The sequence below is a fragment of the Podarcis erhardii genome (assembly GCF_964252035.2).
Source record: "Podarcis erhardii genome assembly, chromosome: 16".
Taxonomy (NCBI): Eukaryota; Metazoa; Chordata; class Lepidosauria; order Squamata; family Lacertidae; genus Podarcis; species Podarcis erhardii.
In genome coordinates, this window is record NC_138514.1 from 26,703,839 (window position 1) to 26,725,695 (window position 21,857).

At 43.5% G+C, this 21,857-nt stretch overlaps 1 protein-coding gene and 2 long non-coding RNA genes across 4 annotated transcripts; 2 read left to right on the forward strand and 1 right to left on the reverse strand.

The window, feature by feature from the left end:
- Positions 1-596: 596 nt before the first annotated feature.
- LOC309331403 (uridine phosphorylase 1-like) lies at positions 597-9,763 on the forward strand. Of its 2 annotated transcripts, XM_081843621.1 has the most exons (8): positions 597-1,072; positions 2,255-2,322; positions 2,505-2,622; positions 2,997-3,155; positions 3,956-4,070; positions 4,956-5,165; positions 8,256-8,402; positions 9,568-9,763. In XM_081843621.1, the coding sequence occupies exons 2-8, from the start codon at positions 2,273-2,275 to the stop codon at positions 9,705-9,707; spliced, it is 939 nt and encodes a 312-aa protein (XP_081699747.1). In that variant the 5' UTR covers positions 597-1,072; positions 2,255-2,272; the 3' UTR covers positions 9,708-9,763. The 2 variants fall into 2 exon arrangements, with proteins under 2 accessions (XP_081699747.1, XP_081699748.1); XM_081843622.1 differs by lacking the exon at positions 597-1,072 and having other exon boundaries at positions 2,470-2,622.
- A 4,479-nt stretch (positions 9,764-14,242) lies between these two features.
- LOC309331464 lies at positions 14,243-16,008 on the forward strand. The gene is made up of 2 exons (XR_014151866.1): positions 14,243-15,305; positions 15,419-16,008. It is a non-coding gene; the product is annotated as an uncharacterized lncRNA (long non-coding RNA).
- A 1,384-nt stretch (positions 16,009-17,392) lies between these two features.
- LOC309331453 lies at positions 17,393-20,127 on the reverse strand. The gene is made up of 3 exons (XR_014151854.1): positions 18,528-20,127; positions 17,604-18,037; positions 17,393-17,493 (listed from the first exon to the last, which is right to left on the reverse strand). It is a non-coding gene; the product is annotated as an uncharacterized lncRNA (long non-coding RNA).
- Positions 20,128-21,857: the final 1,730 nt, after the last annotated feature.

Here is a 21,857-nt window from a genome sequence, read left to right on the forward strand (position 1 = left end):
GCCAGGAAGCAGTAGTACCGGTAGGCAAGTGCACAGTGTTTGGTTCCGAATATAAGCTGTGGATACAGAGTACACGTTTCACGGGGCCTCTTTTAAAAGACTCACCCTGTATATGTGTGTGTAAATAAACCATCTATCATAAAGGCACCATAGTCTCTGCTGTACCTCATTTTGAAGGAAACACAAACCCTGGGTACCCCTAGAATCTCTCATCACTCAAGAGATTAGGGTGTCATGCAACAGTATGGTTGTTGCGAACCACTGGGGGGTGGTAAACAGCAGTACAGGCAACGACCATTTTAGGCATGTCCAATTGATGTGCGATTGCCTGTGGTGATGTCACCCCCCTCACGGATGACACCCAGAGTGAACCGCCCCCACCACACACCCCTTTCTCTGCCAGTGAGCAGTGGTTAGCCAAGTGTAGGAATGGAAGGAGCCCTGCATTTCAGTTCACACTCAGTTTCTCCAATCTGAAATTCAGTTTTCCACGTTTCTGTGGCCATCTGCAATTACACACACACACACACACACACACACACACACACACACACACATATATATATATACATACACCCCCACAAGAAACACATTTTTTTGTATGCAGTTTTGACTAAAACACACATTTTTGCAGGCAAATAACTCACTTTTGTTATTTTTACTGATATATTAATGTTGATGCACATTTTCCCTTAGTATCTTCATTTTTGTAAGCATTATTTGGTTGGAGAAGTACACTGCAAAATTCAGAGAAATGCAAATTCCAAAGGATGGTTGTGTTTTGTATTGGCTAGATTTGCCTTTAAATGTGAACTGAATCCCATTTTACACTCATCCCAGTGGAGAGACTTTCTTTGGTCTCTTTGGAACCCACTGCCAATCTACTCTGGTGGACTCCTTCAAATTCAGGTATTCTGAGAGGGAACAATTTCTGTGATATTATGATGTAATGAGTCGGATGGCCAATCAGATCTTCCGTTGCAGAAAGATAAATGACACCAGGTCAGCCATTGTTTCAGAGGATGCAGGTTAGAGAATTACTTTCAGAGAGCAAAGGGGCTCTTAGACAAAAAGCTAAATACCCTTTTTTATGGCACAAAAATAGTTCACATGAGTCTGTTAGAGAGTTGAGATTTTCTTGGTCCATTGATGCTTCTCATCCGGGTTAATTGTCAAGGCTTTTTCTCAAAGAATTTTAGGAGTTCTGGTCAGGTGAAGTTGCTGATCATACTGTCATTCATAGACAGAGAACTACAGTTCCTAAGTGTAATTGAAACAGAGGTTATCCTGGGGCAGGGGAGATTCTCTTCCTTCAAACCCTCCCATAAGATTGAAAACCTAACTACAGCCTGCATAGATCTATGGTTTAATATGGTTTAATACTACTGTACAAAATCCTGTAGATCATCAGAAATGAGCAGGTAGGCCAACAGGTAAATTAAGGCATAGTTTTGCAGTTTAAAGCAATTAAAACAATTGTCTGTTTTAAAGAAAGTTGGAGTTATTTAACAATGGGACAGAGTGTCATAGGAAGTTTAGACTTCTTCTTGGCTGGTCTTTAAAGCAGAACCTGCATCACTATCTGCCAGAGATTCTGTAACTGACTCCTGCATTACATACAGATCCTATACTGTACTGAACAGATCCAACCCCAAGATTGGATGAACTTCTTCCTAGACCCACCACAATTTCTGCTCAAAGTGATGTGTGCCTTTAACTCTTGACCATATGCAGATTGTAGGGTTAGTTCAGTTGAATGCCCCATCTTTGCTAAGTTTCTTTGCTAAGTTAACAGTCCTTGCCCAGTCCGTTAAGCATCCTTTTTGCACATCTAAATAATTGGTCAAGTACAGATGTGTTGCCATAGAAACAGCTAGCTAGTGATACCTCCAGAAGTGGGAATAGGCCCTTCACCTCACCTGGCTGGCAGTTTTCCTAGAAGTAGGGGATAGCTTTTTTCTTAGTCTGGTCTGGAACTGGTAAGGTTGACTTGCTCTCTTCTAGGCCTTCCTAGAAACCTTAATGGGGTAGCAAAATCTGCCATGGTGCCAGTGACAAGAGCACCTCCATCGTATGCTCTTGTTGTATACATGCGTAAATGAATAAAATCATATATCCTAAGGACATCACAACCAAACCATGGGAAAGTGCAGGCATCCTTGGAGTCTCTCACCACTCAGAACCTGGGGTGTGCATAACAGGATAATAGTAGGTGTCTAAAGATGCTGGTTTATCTCCAATATTTTTCTTCTTCAGCCTCTAGCCACACAGAATGGCTTCTACAGGCACAGCTAAGAAGGCAGAGGGAGAACAGCCATCAAAGTAAGTGTAAAAAGTGTTATGATCCAGTTGGATTAACTGAAATGATCTGTTGGCTTTAGAATACCAGGGTTGGATCAAAGCTATAATTAAGAGGTCATGGCATTCATCTTGCTGTTTCCTTAGACGTTACTTGTTTTTGTGCCATAGCTATGAACTCATGCCCATCTACTCTGCATTGATAGAGAAACTGCCATTCGTGTCCCCAACCCCCACCTTCAGAAGATGAAAGAGGATGTCCTGTATCATTTAGCTCTTGGAACTGGGACCCACAATTTACCTGCCTTGTTTGGAGACGTGAAGGTAAGAAAATAAACGCTGTGTCAGAACACTGAATCATTAAACTCTGTCTCTGATGATTGAAAATTGGATTTGGGAGAGGTACTTAAGGAACACCTGATTACCTAAGGATGGAACTACATTGTTTGGCTGGAGAGCTACATTGCAAATTCTGGATTAGTGTGAATTTTAATAGCGAGCTGTGTTTCACTTCTATTGTTTCAGAAGGTGTGAATTTGGTAGATTCATCTTTCAGTGTGAACTGAATTGATTTCTCCCATCTAATATATAATACCAGTAACATTTTACAGAATAGCTAGATCTATCTACATTTAGCAGACTGAGTAATATTATAAAAAAACTTCCTTTTTCTTTCTTTGAAACATCATTGGGTCTAGTTTGTATGCACTGGTGGAAGCCCTTTGCGGATGAAAGCTTTCATCACATCTATTGCTAAGGAGCTGGCCATCGGGAGCCCGGACTGCGACTTGCCCAACATCTGTGCTGCGACGGATCGGTACGCCATGTACAAAGCTGGCCCTGTGCTAGCACTTAGCGTAAGTACACAAGCCGTTATCTTACTTATTTACTGCATTGAGTTTAACTCTCACCTTTCCTCTGAGGATCTCAGGGTGGTGTACACACTCCCAGTCACATCCTCACAACGACCCCATGAGGTAGGCTAGGCTGAAAGATGCTGACTGGCCCCGAAGTTCTGCTATAGCTTTCATTTCCATTCTGCCATTGACGTTGCTGTACTTCATGAATGGCAGATCTGCTTCGAAAAACTTTTTCGAAGAGAAGGATGGAAATAAATAAATATTAAAGAGTTCAGCCAGGTCTGTTTATTATATTTACCATATTTTTCTGTGTATAAGACTAGGTTTTTTTTCCTTTAAAAAAGTGTCAAAAATTTGGGGGCATCTTATACATGTATACATCTCCCCCCTCATTTTCTTAAATCGGAGTCCCCCCAAAGTAGAGAGTGTCTTATACACGGGGGCGTCTTATAGACGGAAAAATACGGACTCCAAGGAGCTCAAGGTGGTGTCCATAGGTCTCCTCTTCCTCATTTCATCCTCACAACCACCATGTTGAGAGTGAGGGACTGACCCAAGATCACTGTGAGCTTTGTAGCTGGGTGGGGATTCGAATGCTGGCCTCTCCCAGGTTTTAATTCCACACTCTGACCGCTACATCATGCTAGCTTTCTTAGGAGCACAGATACTTTAAAAGCAATTATATCTCTGTTCCTGATGTTGGGGGGGGGGACCCGAGCTATTTGGTATATTTATCTTCAGTGGGAAACTCTGATGATGATGATAGAAGGGGGCGTTTGTTTGTTGTTCCTTTTCAGCATGGGATAGGGATGTCTTCCATTGCAACTATGTTGCATGAGCTCATCAAACTTCTGCATCATGCTAAATGCTCCAACGTCATCATTATTCGCATTGGCACATCTGGCGGAATAGGTATTTCCTCTTAGTCTTTCCCCCCTCCCCCCTCTAAATAAGTGTTTTTGCGGTTGATGGCTGTGGTGCTTAGATCGAACCAGGCTCTCTAAAATCACTATGGGAACTGGATCTATACTGTGAAGTTGATAATACAGACTGGTGAAAACTGGGGGGGGGGGTCCCTTTTAAGTCGGTGCCAGCTAAAATGAAAGGAAGTAGTTTCACAGGTGGCAATATGCACCCTTGGACTTGGAAGGCTTTAAAAAAGAGCATTAGAGAAATACATGGATGAAAAGGCATTTCCAGAAATTGAAGGCTCAGTTTTGTTTTCAGATCAGATGCTTCTCGGTATAATTTAAAAAAGGAGACCCAATATAAATACAAATAATGTCTATGTTATATTACTAATAAAAGATCAACAACATGAATACATTTACAAAATCCCAAAATGCAATGAATCCTATCAGACACCAATCTCAGATGACTGGTAAAAAGGTTGTTTCATCCATGAATCTAAATTTTGTGCTCTTTTGCATCAAGTGGATATCGATCAAATGGAAAATGACACACACACACAGAGAGAGAGAGAGAGAGAGAGAGAATGCATATATACATATATATACAGTGTTACCTTGGGTTAAGAACTTAATTCGTTCAGGAGGTCCATTCTTAACCTGAAACTGTTCTTAACCTGAAGCACCACTTTAGCTAATGGGGTCTCCTGCTGCCACCATGCTGTTGGAGCACAATCTCGGTTCTCATCCTGAAGCAAAGTTCTTAACCCAAGGTACTATTTCTGGGTTAGTGGAGTCTGTAACCTGAAGCGTCTGTAACCCGAGGTACCACTCTCTCTCACACACTCTCTCTCTCTCTTTATATATATATATATGTACACACATACAGGTTTGGAGCCAGGATCTGTGGTGATCACCAAACAGGCTGTCAATGCCTCTTTCAAGCCTCAATTAGAACAGATGGTCCTAGGGAAGTCTGTACTTCGCAACACAGACCTTGATGAGAAGTTGGCTAAGGAACTGCTGGAATGTGGCAAGGAACTGCATCAGTTCAACACGGTCATTGGGAACACAATGTGCACCTTGGATTTCTATGAAGGTAAGACTTCTGCAATGCAGCCCCATTGGTCTGAATACTGTGTCTCAGGCAGAAATGGGGGAGAAATGTGATTCAGTTTGAAGTTGCTCAGTCCTATGACCCTGTTCTGTCTCATTCACGCATTGCTAGCATTGCTTAAAAGGTAAAATAAAACATACAGACATGGGCTTAGCCAGGATTTTTGTTAAGGAGGCAGGCCTTTTGTTGGGGGGGGGCAGAACCTCAATTAGCTATGTATTTTTATTGATCTTTATTGTTGGGGGGCAGCTGTCCCTCCCCCCCCCCCCGGCTATGTTCATTTACACAGAGGTCCCATTAGTAATGAAGAAAAGGTTCTTATCTTATCTTATCATATTCCAAGGATGACTTTGGATTCTACATTACATGAGTGGAGCATCCTTGTGCAACAGAGACAGACCCTCCAACATTCCTCAGGTGAAAATAGGGACATTCTATTCTACATCCGTGTGCTCCCCCCCTCTGAGGCTGAAGCAGGAACACAAACACAGTGACCGAACAAAGCCAGCTGGAGCCAAGCGACTGTAATGTTGCCTGCTGTGTCCTGTTGGGGAAGAGGCAAAGGACTGCCTTTATATCCACTCAGTTGGCCACCATTTGCTTTTATGACATCACAGAGCATCCTCAGCCAATGGCAACAGCTGGGGCAGCATCATCATAACCTCTTCAGGCCTCACAATTGTGGGTGCAGCTCAGCAGAGATTGATCTGTTCCCAGGGCTTTTTTTCAGGGGGAACTCACTGGAACTCAGTTCTGGCACCTCTCAGGGGGGTGCCATTGCCATTGCCATTCTAAGAGAACGAGGGAGGTGTTCATGGTGAGTTCCAGCACCTCTTTTTCTAGAAAAAATAGCACTGTATGTTCCCTTGGTTATTGTTAAAACTATTTATAGGTGAGAGGAAGAGCTGGGAGGAGGAGGAGGAGGAGGTAGAGGAGGAGCAGCGGCTCCAGCTAAGCCCGGTCTGAGGCGAGGCTCCGTGGCTCTTCCACTCTTTCAGTCCCTGCCTGCCTTTCTCTCTCACTTGCTTTCGCCACCTCTTCTTGCTCCCAAGATGTGGGCGCTGGTGGCCAAAGTCAGCAAGAAGGAGCTCAACTCCAACCACGATGGGGCTGATGAGATCTCAGACAAAGAGCAGCAGGAAGCAATTGCACATGCTTGTTTACAAAGCTATGGTACTACCAACCTTACTGTGTGCTTGTGAAACATGGACCACTTATAAACGCCATCTCCAACTCCTCAAATGATTCCATCAATGGTGTTTCCTAAAAATTTTACACATCACCTGGGAAGACAGGCAAACTAATGCCAGTGTACTGGAAGAAGCAAAGATCACCAGTGTCAACTTTGTTGGACTGGTCATGTTTTGCTCATACCTGATTATTGTCTTACAAAGCAACTACAGTGGTACCTCGGTTTACGAACTTAATCCGTTCCGGAAGTCCGTTTTTAAACCGAAACCGGTCTTAAACTGAGGCGCTCTTTCTCTAATGAGGCCTCCCACCACTGGTGCCCTTCCACCGTTTGGATTCCATTCTTAGACCGAGGTAAAGTTCACAAACCGGGACACTACTACCAGCTTTGCAGAGTTCGTAAACCAAATCGTTCATAAACAGAACTGTTCTTAAACCGAGGTACCACTGAACTCTATTCCAAACTTAAAAATGGAAAGCGTAATGTTGGTGGTCAACAAAAGAGGTTCAAAGACCCTCTCAAGGCAAATCTTTAAAAATGTAGTATAAACACCCACAACTGGGAAACACTGGCCTGCGAGCACTCCAATTGGAGAACAGCCTTTACCAAAGGTGTCATGGACTTTGAAGACGCTCGAACTCAGGATGAAAGGGAGAAGTGAGCTAAGCGGAAGGCACACTTGGCAAAACCTCACCATGATCAATTCCCACCCGAAAACCTATGTCCCAACTGTGGAATGATGTGTGGATCCAGAATTGGCCTCCACAGTCACAGACTCACTTTTAAGACCATATTTATGGGAAACAATCTTACTCGACTACAAGTGATCACCAAAGAAGAAGAAGAAGAAAGATTGATGACGTACAGAATAAAATAGACAGACTGAATGAACAAGCCAGTGAGGAAATTTTGAAAGTAGAACAGAAGTACAACAAACTCTGCCAACCATTCTTGCCAAACTCTGCCAAACTCTGAGCACACGTGTTGATGCTGACAAGGCCACACTCCTGTCAGCAATTCTGCTGCAGCATCCTGCACTAACTGCAGCTTCCTTATCAAGCATGAGGAAAACCCCACACAAAGCACATTGCAGTATGCAGTCTTAAAGTAACCAGCACACGAACTACTGTGGCCAGACTTTCCCAATCCAGGAATGGCCAAATCCAGGAATAGCTGCAGCTGGTAAAAGGCACTTCTGTTTGATGTGGGATTGTCTTTTCTTTTAAAATTGATCTGTAAGCTGCTCTGGGAGCCTTTGGTATAAAACACCAGTGGGGCAAAAAATATTTAAATAAAGAAATTGACATTCCTAAAAGCTTAGGTGGGAATAAGGGAGAAGAGAGAGCACAAGGAAGCGGTGGAGCTTAGGGGTTTAGTGGGAAACCACAATAGGCATATTCCCCTGACAAAGGCTAGATATCCCACAGGGTCCCTTCCAACAGAATGATTCTGGAAATTGGAAGTGAAAATGAATGCCTTAACCAGGGTGGTCAGAAATCCACTGAAATCTACTGAATATGGAAACAGTCATTCCCCCCCCCCCCATAGAACTCTGGGGATTGTAGTTTGTTAATGGTGCTAAGAATTGATAGGAAGCCACTGTCCCCTTCCCAGAGCTACAGTTCCCAGAATTCACTCCTTTAAGATGCAAAAGGCTAATCAATTAAGGTCATAACCTTGACAAAGGAACTGGCCTGACTGGTTAAGCGAGCTTCCTAGTTTTCTATACATAGGATTAAAGATTAGGAAATGAACCACAGGTGTCATCTAGACTGACCCCCCCAACCCATAACTATCAAAATATGAGGTTGAGGTATTGTTAAATGTGATTTTTCTCTGTGTGCAAGGTGTGTCAATAATATATGATGTGATATTTTTAGGTCAAGCTCGCCTTGATGGTGCTATCTGTTCCTACATGGAAGAAGACAAAATGAAATATTTAAAGGCAGCTCATGAGGCTGGAGTAAGAAATATCGAGATGGAATCTGCCATTGTTGCAGCAATGTGCAATCTTAGTGGTATCAAAGGTAACTCATGCAGCCAGTCTTGATGCATCTGCTGTAGAAATGGTCAAACTTTGACCTATGAATTTCAGCCTCTCAAGTAGCTGCTAGCTAATGCTCAATTCCTATTAAGGTGATACTTTGATCTGGCAAACCAAAATTTCTCAAAATAGTGTGCATGCTTTTGAGTTCTCCATAGGTTCTTCATCAGGGTTGCTGGTGGACAAAATTTGTTGATGGTGATACCAAGAGTGTATCAGATATATCTGGCAAGTTATAAAGGAGAATGTGGGAGGATACATTCAAATGAGACTCTTTACATGCAGGTATCAGATTGCATCAAATCATCCTGAGAAGAGGACGGTGGCCTACTTTACACATAGTGCTAAACTGTGGTTTGTTTAAGCCAGGGACGGTTAGCCACTTTTTTGTCCAGCAGGCCAGAACAAAAAGTAGTCACCCTTTCTTGGGCCACTTTTGATAGGTGGGCAGCTCTGATGTCATATGATGTCCGGTGGTTCTGAGCCCTCCAGAAAGCAGTGGACCTTGCATTAAGTGCCAAATTTAAAGTGTTGAATGTAAGCCCTCTTGGAAGGGAACAGCCCCCTTCCTAAATTTGCATTGAAGTCTTTTCTATCATGCCACCTCTTACTCGCTTTTTCTCTAAACTAAAAAGTTTCAAACACTGCAGCCTTTCCTTATAGGGGATTTGCTCCACCCGTTGATCATTTCGGTTGCCCTTTTCTGAACCTTTTCCAATTGTACAATATCCTTTTTGAAGTCAAGTGACCAGAACTGGTATTATTATATTACTACTACTAATTATAATAATAATCTTGGCTAGCATGAAAACAGAATTTGGCCTTTCGAATATCTTCAAGACTTGAATGCTTTTAAATGTGTAGTGGGTAGGAGTGGGCTTATTGATTTATTTTTCTTCTTGCTTTTATTATGTATCTTGTTTTTTTTATCTTGTATTTTTATGCTGTGAACCGCTGTGAGATATATGGATGAAGGGCACTATACAAATTTTAATAATAATAATAATAGGGGAAAGGGGGGGAGTATTAAATGACTATCACAGCAGCATTAGGCAGGCAAAAGAAGTTGGCTTCTGGCTTCTTCATTCTCTTGTGTTCCCTGAAGCCACATTTTGGGTCCTCTCCTGTTTTCTTTCACCGACCTCTAGGTGCTGTGGTCTGTGTCACACTCCTGAATCGACTTCAAGGGGACCAGATCACCAGCTCTCATGAAGTCCTGGTTGAATACGAAGAGAGACCCCAGAAGTTGGTGGGGCAGTTTATTAAGAAGCGTCTTGGGGGAAAGTGACATGTCTTCTTCTTTAAACTTCTCATTTTCATTAAAATCTCGTGTTCCTTCACAAACTCATTTATGCCATTTCTTCCACACACAATTGCACTACAGTTCATGCTTCATATTATTCACATTCCTCATTCATGTTATCCTTATAATTGGAAACGAGAGCAAAGCATGACGAACACACAATAAACCCAGTGGCGTAGTGTGGGGGGTGCAGGGGGGCCGGCCGCACTGGGCGCAACATCTGGGGGTTAGGGTTAGGGGGTGCAAATCCACGGGTTAGGGGGCGCAAATTACTTGCCTTGCCCCGGGTGCTGACAACCCATGCTACGCCACTGAATAAACCTTGGGTCTGGTTTGGAAGATTCAGCTGGTGCAGAATGCGGTGGCCAGACTGCTGGTAGAGGCATATAGCAGACATGTGACACCATTGTTAAATAGCCTTAGTGGCTGCCCATCTACCATGGAAGTCCTTGTATTAATTTACCATGTCCTGAACTGCTTAGCTCCATGGTACCTCAGGGACCACCCAAACCCTTATTTCCCAGCTCGACCACTCAGGTCATCTGTTGTTAGTTGTTTCCTGAACTGGTGAGGCTCATCTGAGGTCAACATGAAACTGAGCCTTCAGTGTTATAGGTCCAGTTTTGCAGAATGCTCTTCCAATAGAGATGTAAGATGCATCTTCTGTTTTAACTCTTAAACACCTGCTGCAAACTTTTCTATTCCACCAGGCCTATGCAGGCAATTAAGAGTGTATCTTTCTGTGTTTTTATCTGTAAGCTGCCTTGAGTCCCCGCAGGAAAAAAGTCATATAATAATATTAATAATAAAAGTAGCTCCCTCTGAAGGTTTCTCCCCCGCCTTTTTACGATTTTTAAGGGTTTGCACTTACTGGTCTCTACCACCCTTCATTTAAAGTTCCAGGGTGCTTCACAACAATTGGCAATAAATATTGGAGCATGGGTTTTGTCAGGTGCCCTAAAATGCCAAGTCCTGGTGCCAGTCCTGAAGAGGGCTTATAACCTTTATTGCAAGTGCCTCTTTGCTGCACTTTAGCTCAGAAGAAGGTCTAGCTGTGTTCCACACCTCAAAATTACACCTTTGAAAATTTGGAGGGTCTGTTTCAGTTGGCATTTGGTTGGGGCACCTTGCAGTGCCAATGGCTTTATTGCACAGGCAGGAATTTTGCTTCCTCTCATATTCAGGATTTTTGTACTTGCAACATTTTTAAAAAGCTTTTAAAAAGTCTCTTAAAGGAAAAGATTGTCGTTTCTTGTGGAGAGGTTAGCTTGCTCATCTTCAGGTAAATTACTTATAGCAAGGTGCCTTAGACAGTGTCAGAATATCAATCCATCCATTGTCTACACTGACTGGCAGCAGCTCACCAGCATTTCAGATTGGTGACATTTGCAGCCCTATCAGGAGTTGTTGCTCAGGATTAGTTGTTGTTGTTATTATTATTTATAATCTGCATGCAAAGCAGATTGTCTAATCACTGGCAGAGGAAGGGGGTATGGCCCGCTCCGGGTGTCATCCCTGGGGGGGGGGGGTGACATCGCCGCTGCCCCTGATGCTCGCTGCAGGTGGCAGCGCCCCTGTGCTCACCGCGCTGCCCCTGTGGGTGGCTTGCCCCGCCTTGGTGCACAGCATGTGTGCTGTTCTGGGTGCTGGAACAGCATTCTGCGTGTGATCCTTTCTTCATGGGCACCCCAGACTTGGGATTTTTCTACTGCATTTAAAAGGAACAATACAGAACACAAATTCACCTGGCTAAGAGTGGTAATCATTGAGCGATTGGCAAAGCCCTTATAGGTATATTCTGCCTATGTGACCCCTCTCATTGCAGTTGTGCCACAGCTGTATTTCCAGTGCCAGAAACTTGGAGAAAGCAAAAGAGTAGGGACTGGATCCCTCAGAAACCCACCCACACCCCTATGTCCGTGGTCTTTACCCCCAATTCTGCAGTCTCTGATGAGGAGAAGCCCTCACCTCATCTCTTCTAGGCTCAGGCAACTGAGAAATTTTATGAACATCAAGAGGAGCAATGAAGTGGCCCCGCTCCAATGCCAGGAGCAGCCTGTGACACTAAGTGAGTAAGTACCCCACCGCCCCCGCCACCATTTTTTGGAAGGGAAGGGCAGGAATAGGCTAGGGTGGCAGGGATTTGTTGGGGAGGGGAAGCTAGTAAAAAAATCAAAAGAGCCAGACTGATGTTTCTGACCCAAGGCTCATCTGGTCCAGCATCTGGAAACCTACCCCAGTGGCCAGCCAGTTTTGTGGAGTCTGATGAAGATGCTATTGACTTAGAAAAGAGAAAAGGCATTTCTGGAGGAAGCAGGTGGCAGAGGCAGCTGATAGGATAGGGCTGGGCGACAGTTGTCAGTTAGAGGACCACATTCTCTTGTGAGCCACATTCTGGGAGCTGCAGGCCAAGACTGGTCCCTAAGGCCTGGGCTGTGCCACCCCTGTAGTAGGACTTTGCTAAAAGCAGGGAAATCAAAGAGAAGTCTCTTGGAATAATCTTGGAAGCTGCTAAGGGATGAAGTAACCTGTCCCCATGTCCTTCTCTTGTTACAGTTGTGCCAAAGCTCTTCAAGGCTTTCCCAGAGCCTGAGGTTAGTACTGGGGGAAACAAAAGAGTAGGGACTGGATCCCTCAGATCCTTTGCCCACTGAATGTGGTCTTTGCCCCGAATTCTGCAGTCTCTGAAGTGGAAAAGCCCTCACCTCACAATAAACTGACAGCCTGACTTTTGCCATTTCAGCCATTGGACCTTGAAAAGCTGTTCTTGATGCAGCTAATAGGGACTTGTATGGAGGCCACACAGAGGGGCTTCCCAAAGCATTGAGCTCCCCAAACATCTGGCTGCTGAAGGAATTTTAGTGAGTGCGTAAGTTACCTGTTATGTATTAGGTTTAACACATTTTATGTTACACAGGCGTGTTCTAACCAATCATATAAGCGTTAATAATAAAATAATAATAATAAATTTTATTTATATCCCGCCCTCCCCAGCCAAAGCTGGGCTCAGAGCGGCTAACATCAAATGTATAATACATTAACATAAAATCAGACAATCAATTAAAATACATCCTCAAATCAGATCAGGATCAGAATAAAATCCAGTCGGATGGCAACCCGCAGATTAGGTTCATAGACAAACGTTCTAATGGCAAGTAAGCGCATGCACTTTCAACTGTCAACTGTCAACTTTGAACAGTCAGTTTGTGCTCGGTTTATTATTATGTTGTCCAGTCAGTTTGGTTCTTGTGTTCCTATGAGTGAGCTGTTGTCACTGACAAATGTTAAATAAACTTAGTTGAGGAACTGATACTATCTGGGGCTTCTGACTTTTTCCGAACATTTAACATTGGCGACGAGGATGGGATCGATGAGCTCCCACTAGCTGCCAGAGGCCCAAGATCTCACCGCAGCACTACCGCCTGCCGCCTCGCAGTAAGCGCAACCTCAGCGCCACACTGGACTCAGCAAATAGTCCTGGAAACGAGACAGTGCCTGCTGCGTCTTCACAACCACCCACAATCGCACAAGCGACTGCTCCAGGTCTGAGGATGGCTACCAGTCATAGTCGACTGCCACTGGACTTCGATAAGAGCCATCCTGCAGACTGGCCGCAGTGACTCCGCCAAATAAGGAGCTATGTCCGACTACAAGGCTTCACTAGGGAGGCAGACAAGGTGGATGTGCTACTGTTGGTGCTGGGAAGTTCCACCATCATTTTACTGGAAGGCCTGATGGCACCCAGGGACATAGAGGCATGCACTTTCGATAAGCTGACACATTCTATGACAAGACACCTCGTGCCTCAGCCAACTAAGAACGTGCCTTGTAACATAAAATGTGTTAAACCCAATACATAACATTACCCTAACAGTGGGAGGGCCTGGGATGGGATTTGGGGGACGTGTTGTGGGTCTGCCTGAGAGGAGGACCGTGCAGGCATACGGCATGGAGTTTTCCTTTCCTGCAGAAAGCAAAGCATGGAGTTTTGGGTTGGAGCTGTCCTCCAGATGCCCACAGAGGGACCTGAGTTTTCTCCCTTGCTCGCTTTCAGGACATTCGCACCATCATCCATTCAACTTTTCAGGCAATCACGGAAGAAGAGAGCGAGGAAGACAAGGAGGTATGTCATTAGTCTTGACTTCTCTTTACAAGGCTTTTTCTTCTTCACACACTTCAAGACCCATGACTCAAAATCTCTTCTCTTTTCCCTCCTCGCACCCCCGCACCCCCTTCCTCTGCCAGAGATTAGACAATTTGTTTTGCATGCAGGTTTTGAATAAACATTCACAAACTCTTTATTGTCATACATTGATAGATAATTTGAGGATCTTTACAATTTTACAATATGCAGACAGGAAGATGTGTTGAGAAACCAGAGAAAGGAGCTGAGGGAAGTCCGGGGGGGGGGGGCTGGCTTTTCTGTTTAGGGGGGGAGAGGGAAAATGGAGGGGGGGAAACAATGTGGATGATGTATTTCGTAAAAGGTTCCCATTCATCTTTAAAATCAAAGTTATCCTTGTCATGTAATTTGTGTGTCAGTTTTGCCAATTCCACATAGTCCATCAGTTTTTCCTGCCACAGTTTTTTCGTCGGGATTTCCTCATTCTTCCATCCTTGTGCTATTAAGACTCTTGGCACCGTTGTCATGTATATAAAAATATTTTTTAAATTTATTTGGCAGGTCTTTTCCCACAATCCCTATATGGGAGTCATTCTAGGCCAGCCAGAGAATTCATATTTTTACAATGCTCTTTAAGATATTTTCTGTAAATATCCCACTCTAGTGAACAATTGATCTGTATTATCTCTCATTCTTCCTGTCATCCTTGCTAATTCTGTGTATTCTAATAATTTTGTCTGCCCCTGTTTTGAATTTTATTGTGTCATAGTCTTCCTTAGTGGGTTGTGGAAACCTCTATTCTGAAAAATGCTTTTTGTAGGGTAGTAGGCACTGGAGATGAGTTTATGGGATCAAAGGGACAGTGGCACGAAAAAGTTTGGGAACCACTAGAGTAAAACGTGAGGGAGACGCCCTTGTTCCAGGCACACACTCTTTACAGAGAATTTTAAACAGCACTATATTCCAAGCTCTGCTCAGGTAGATTTTCCCCACCTAAAACAGCCATCAGTGTTCCTAAACAGGAACCTCCATTCAGTCCCTTCTAGAATTTTACTTTCACTCAGGGAATCAAAACTGAGTTGCTCTGCCAGATAGTCCAAGTCCCAACTGCCCACACTGGCAATTAATCCCTGTCCCCTGAGAGTCAACTCCTGATCTGGCAGTTAAACTGCCGGTTTCAAATTTAAACTGCCCTCTCTGTCTCCCCAGATTGGCTGATAGCCCAAGCAACTCTCATTGGCTGTCAGGTCACCAGGAGGCAGGCCCAGGGCTTGTCCATCACAACATCCTGTTGGGAAGAGCTCTCCTTCCTTTTTCTCTTTTTCTCTAAAACTTTTTGTTTATAGTAAAAACTCAGATAGAAACATGAATCACTAGGGGAGATACATGAAGGAGAGGATACACACACTCTGGGGAGATGGGGCTGCACTTTCCCAGGGTTTGGTTTCCTTGTAATGAAGGTCAATGGAGACTGTGGTGCCTTTAGGAGTATGCGGTTTTATTTCCACATATGTGCAGCCTGAGAATAGGCTGGAGGGCCTCAAGGCATTAACAGATCTTGTTTCCCCAATAGGGTTGCAGGGATGCTCCAAGTCTCAGCTTTGGGTTCAGCAAAGTGAGACACGTCAACAACACCTCAATCCCTTCCATATGTACCACTGTGATTGGAATTTTGAGGTCTTAGATATATGGTAATGTTCATAAGTTACCAACCAAGCACATACACAGATCAGCACAAGAAGACCGAACTGGAACCATTTTGATTCCTAAACTGACCAGATGTTTTCCCTGCAAGGGGGGGGGGTCAGGGAGCCTTCCCATTGTCTCAGGAATTGAGCAATCAGCATTTTAATGGGTGACAGACTATCAGGAAAGGCAATCAGATAACCTGGCAAGCAGGAAAAACAACATTCAAAGTTCTGTTTTAGACCACCTTTTTGTGATGTAGGTGTGATGTGACTGAGGGGTGGTCTGGGTTACACCCCTTCTGTGATGTATGTATGATGTTTCTGGGGGTGGTCTTGATCTACAGTGTGGCAATTTCAAAAGTCTTTATAAGGCCTTGCGCGCCATTTTTCTGGGTTCCTCCTCTCTCCTGCGGGTGAGGGGAGCACCCTGTTGCAACAGATCAATAAAGATCAAGCTTACTAGCTGCTTTGCTTCTCAATATTCTCTGGTTGGCCTCTGTTATCTTCTCCTGCCAATAGGGAACCTATGTAAGGACTCTATATGGGCTCTTGGATACCCTATAAGGGAAAAGAGCAATTTTTGTTTACAACACCACGTTAGGAAGAGTTTGGGCATCACATGACAGGACAGAGTCTCAAACAAAGATGGTGACTGGGTCTTCTGGTTAAGATGGCGACAGGCCAAGCAGAGCTCCACAGATTTTAATTGATTTTTAACTTGTTTTAAACCAAGTATTTTATTTACTATCTGTTACGGTAAAATCTGGGTGCGAGGCTGCTCTGCCACCCAGCTCGTCGGACTAAGTCCGCGGGTCCCTGCGGAGGAAAATGAGCTCAGCCAAGAGATAGGAGCAAGCAGCAGAAGATCCAAGTTTATTGCGCAACAGGTTCAAGGCAAGATTGAACAGCGAAAAAGGGGTGACATGAGTTTTTGAAACTTCCCTCCATGTTCCAGAATACAGTGCAAAATACATCATAGTTACATCATGAATACATTAAAGAGAGGTTGGGTTACAGAGATTAACATACCGAGGAGGGAGGGGGAATATGCAGAGCTGGAGATATGCGCGGATAAGCGCTTCCTGAGTATCGGTGATGAGAGGACAATACTTGGTGATGGTTCACCAGACACTGCTTAATCATGTTGGCCACATGACCTGGAAGCTGTATGCCTGCTCCCTCAGCCAATAATGCAAGATGAGCGCCACAACCCCAGAGTGGGACACGACTGGACCTAATGGTCAGGGGTCCCTTTACCTTTACCTAATCCTCATGTTACACCCCCCCCCCCAAAAAACTACATCACTAATACATCATGGTTATATCATGAAAGGGGAGATCTGGTGGCAGTAATCTGAGCATCCTGGACCCTGCCCCAAGCCTCCCCTTGCCCTCCACCAAACACCCATCAACTGAAACAAAATAGATATTTACATTTCCCTGTTTCCCAGTCAAGTAATCACACCCTTTTGTCTTCATCTGGATTTGTTATTTCTGGAATGGCTACCTGTCTGGCACTCAAGTATCAGGATGCCAGGGATTATCACTCAGGCAGAGGGGCTGCTGAGTAGCTGAGCTCACACGTCTATATGAATTTCTGAAGTTTTCCCAGTGAGCCAGTACATAGATACATTTATCAGTGAATTGTTACATTTGGTATTGTGCAGCAGAGGCCCTTTGAATAGATAGGAAGAAACTGTGATGAAGTGTTTTGTGGGGACAAATCACAAAAGTCACAAAAGTGATTGTGCTGATTTCGGTAGTGGGGTGCATGTGCATGATATTGCTGTAAGAGGGTCAGGGTCAGAGAGGGGAATAAAGGAAAATGACCCTACCAATATCAAAAGTATAGAAGAATGCTTCATTTGAGAATGTATCATTTTTGCAGTCTCATGTATCATTTTGCTCATTTTGCTGTGTCTTTTTCATTCACTTTAAGAATGTGTGTCTTTTCCATTGACTTTAATAATAATAATAATAATAATAATAATAATTTATTATTTATACCCCGCCCATCTGGCTGGGCCTCCCCAGCCACTCTGGGCGGCTTCCAAAAGAATATTAAAATACTATGAAAAAATGTATCTGAATGTATCCTTACTGAAATGTAATTTTCCATGAATGTATCTTTACTGAAATGTATTTTTCCTCAATATGCTGTACTATGCTATACTTTTCTGAATGTATCCAAATGTATTTTTGAAGAATGTTCCTTAAATGTAACAATCACTTGTTTCAAATGTATTTGACTCAAATGTATTCTAAAGCTGCTAAAAACACTCCCCACACCACACTGCCATCTAGTGGGTCTGCAAATAATATCATGAATACACACAAATAACAGCTCAAAAATAAAGTAGTTTTATTTGCCAATAAGTATGCAAACATGAGACTATCACACCGGAATTGATAGCAGTGCAGAACAGGATCTCATATTTACATTGAAGCCATTTCCCCAGCCTCACAATCTACATACTGATTATCAGCAGCTACGGAGATTTTTCCTGTAGATAAAGGGAAAAAGCCATTAACCAGATCCAAGATAAATGAGAAGCTCAACACATATTATTCCAGCCCTCCAGCAAAATTGACACCTCCCAAAATCTTACAACATTCTACTTAAAGGTAAAGGTAAAGGGACCCCTGACCATTAGGTCCAGTCGTGACCAACTCTGGGGTTGCGGCGCTCATCTCGCTTTATTGGCCAAGGGAGCCGGCGTACAGCTTCCGGGTCATGTGGCCAACATGACTAAGCCACTTCTGGCAAACCAGAGCAGCGCACGGAAACGCCGTTTACCTTCCCGCCAGAGTGGTACCTAATTATCTATTTGCACTTTGACGTGCTTTCAAACTGCTGGGTTGGCAGGAGCTGGGACCGAGAAACAGGAGCTCACCCCGTCATGGGGATTTGAACTGCCAACCTTCTGATCGGCAAGTCCTAGGCTCTGTGGTTTAACCAATAGCGCCACCCGCGTCCCTTAACATCCTACTTACCTTATGTGAATCCCTTCTTCACCTTTGCTGTTATTGATCTGTACAGAAACCAAAAGGTATAAGAGTCAAGGCAGCTCTTTTGTTCGGTTGTTCTCACTCTGTTCTTATTACGTGAGGGAGGACCCTGTTGTAACAGTTTTTGTTTTTCCTGTTATTTCAATAAAGATCAGACTTTGCTTTTCGCCAATCCAGGTGTGGTCTCTGTCATTTCCCGATCGGTGCGTAGCCTCTACAACCGCGCTCCTTCCAAAGTCCTTGTCCTGCTTATGAGGCAAGGACCCCTTGGGGGAAGCAATTATTTATTTATTTCATTTTCTGCTGGAGGGGCAACCCCCCCCCAACCTATACATAAATTCCTGCAACAGTGGGAAGTTTTAAAAGTCTATTTCGCCCCATGCTCGGGGTTCTTACTGCTGTTTGAACCTGTTGCGCAACAAATATAGGATCTAAGTCTACTGGTTGCTGTTTTGTTCCAAATTACTTGGCTGGAACAACCTTCTTTTACTGACCGCATGGACCCACGGGGAACTTGGACCCCAACAAGCTGGACTGTTGAGTAGTCTCTCACCCCAGAATTTTTCCTTATCAAAAACAACAACTGAATGGGTGGTAGGTAAAATTAAAAAATAAAAAAGTAGAAGAGTATAAATCCCAAGAACCAAAAAGACATGAAGAGCCCAGGCCCAGAGGGAGAGTCCAAGAGGTCCAGCATTATTAAGGTTTTACAAGTATTTCCAAAAAATACCATAAATCAACCGGCAGAACGGCTCTCAGGTGTTGCTTATTTATATGTATAATAAATGTCCACCAGGTGGCGGCAAAGTCCATCAGTGAGGCATCACCTCTAAGTACCTTAAGAGGATGTGTGAGTTTTTGGATGCTGCTTTTTTATTTTTTGGTACAATTTATTTAATGTAAGGACTGTGACGTTTTTCCATCCCTGAGTAGTGACCAGTCTAGCAGCAACCAGGAGAAAACCAATAGGGGTTTACAAAGGGAAGGGGATCATTGTAACTCCATGTGAAAATGGAGAAGGGGCAGAGTTTAGGGTCTAAGTCCAAAGGACGGACCAAGATGATCCTAATTTCTGTCAAAACCTGCCAGCAGAAAGCATTAATGTGGGTGAAAGAGCATCATAGGGTGCCAATAGGTGCCAACAGCCCCCCAGGCCTTTTGTTTTTGTGCCAGGTGTGTTGAATTTATTGAATGGATTTATGTCCCACCTTTCTCCCAAGTTGGGATTTGAGGTGGCTTCTAAAATTTAAAAACAACATTAGAAAATGCAAAGTAATTAAAAACAAAACTGGTTAAAAACAATAGTTAAAATACACCAGAAAATGTTTAGAACCAGCAATTAAAAATCCATTTTGCCCTGTGGCCAGCATCGCCTGCACTTAGTTTCCAAAGGCCTGTCTGAACAGGAAGATCTTAGCCTGCCGGCAGAAAGAAAAGAGAGAGGGAGCCAGTCTGACCTCTCTCGGGCAGGAATTCCACAATATGGAATTTTTAAAGCACCCAGAATTTGAAAATACTGTATAGTGGTGGAGGCTTTGAGGGCACTTTAGGAGTGTTCCACCTCATGCAAAAGCTTTAAGGTGCCTTGTCTTTTTTTTTTATTTTAATAATTTTTATTAATTTTCCAATTTTAAAACGATACAACATACACACATCATCAAACAAAAACAAACACACACATATAGTTTCATAACCTCATTTTCATAAGCCTTCTTTCTCGGACTTCCCCATACCTCACCCTTTTTGCATCCTTATTTTACAATTTTTCAGCAACCCTTTACTCCAATTAATTAAAACTTATTATCTTTCTCAATTTCATCTTAATTCCACAAACAATTTCAGCTGCAATTCTGTATCTTCCTTTCCCTTGACATTTTAGCACTCATCAATATTGTAACAGTTCTTAAGATAAGCTTTGAACTTCTTCCAATCTTCCTCCACCGTCTCTTTCTCTTGGTCACGGATTCTGCCAGTCATTTCTGCCAATCCCATAAAGTCAATCACTTTCGTCTGCCATTCTTCCAGTGTGGGAAGTTCTTGTGTCTTCCAATACTTTGCTAGAAGGATCCTTGCTGCTGTAGTGGCGTACATAAAAAAAGTCCTATCCTTCCTTGACACCAATTGGCCGACCATTAAGGTGCCTTGTCACATCACAAGCTTAGGAACGACTGAATGCGCCCCCTTCACCTGGGTCCAGACGGTGTGTCACTCGCTGCTTGGCTAGTCTACTGCCCCTCCTCATTCTTTAAATAGCCTCCTGCGGCAGCAGTCTTAATCTCTCGAGATTTTTGTACTTAAATATGATAAAGATCCAGGAATGTGTTTTCATTCTTGCTTGCCATTGGGTGGGGGCTGAAAAACAAGCAAACAGAGAAAACGCAAAGAACTTGGTTAGTCTGCAAAAAAAAAAAGGTAAAGGTAAAGGGCCCCTGACAGTTAAGTCCAGTCACAGACAACTCTGAGGTTTACAGGTTTTACAGGCCGAGGGAAGCCGGCATTTGTCCGCAGATCGTAAATTAATGGGTTGCAGTTTTACTCAGAGTAAACCCATTGAAGTTAAAGGAGATGATTAAGCCCAATCTATTAATTTCAACAGGGTTTACTCTGCTCAGAACTTAGCTGAAGACAACCATTTTAAAAATCAGTCAGTTTATGTTTGTCGTGTCCATTCGTTTCCACAGATCTTACTCGGAGTATCAGTAACACCAGATTCAGCCCACTGGATGGTTGTGAAGATTATAGTTCAATAAGGTGCATAATGAACTTTGAACACCTAGAAATGCTAAATATTGTTAAATAAATTGTTAACTTCTCAATGACTGCAAAAAACCACATAACCATTCCAACCTTTGATTTTGGATCCCTGATACCTTATATATGCTTATATGAGCCTCTTTTCCAGGCTCAACACCCCCAACTCCTTCTTGCTGCTTCTACTGCTGCATCATCTTCATCATCACACAATTGATTGATGTTAAGCTTGTGGTCTGCTATGACCCCTAGGTCCTTTTCACTGCTGTCAAGCCTTATAGTTAGTTCCCTACCGTTACCTATGTGGAATGTGGCCAACTGCCATCCAAACACATGTTCTTAAGTGGAATAACAGTTGGCTCTCCTTACTTCCTAGAAACATCTCGCAACAACACAGATGGAGCAGGACTTATTGTTGTTTCCAAAGGAATTCCTGCTCCAAGATTCTGCCAGGACGGTTTTGACATCAACAGGGGTTGTTGGGAGTCATGTAACCAGAGCAAACAAACAACAGTCTGGATGGTTTCACACCTGCAAAACCGCAGTGGCGTGGATTGCTGTTCC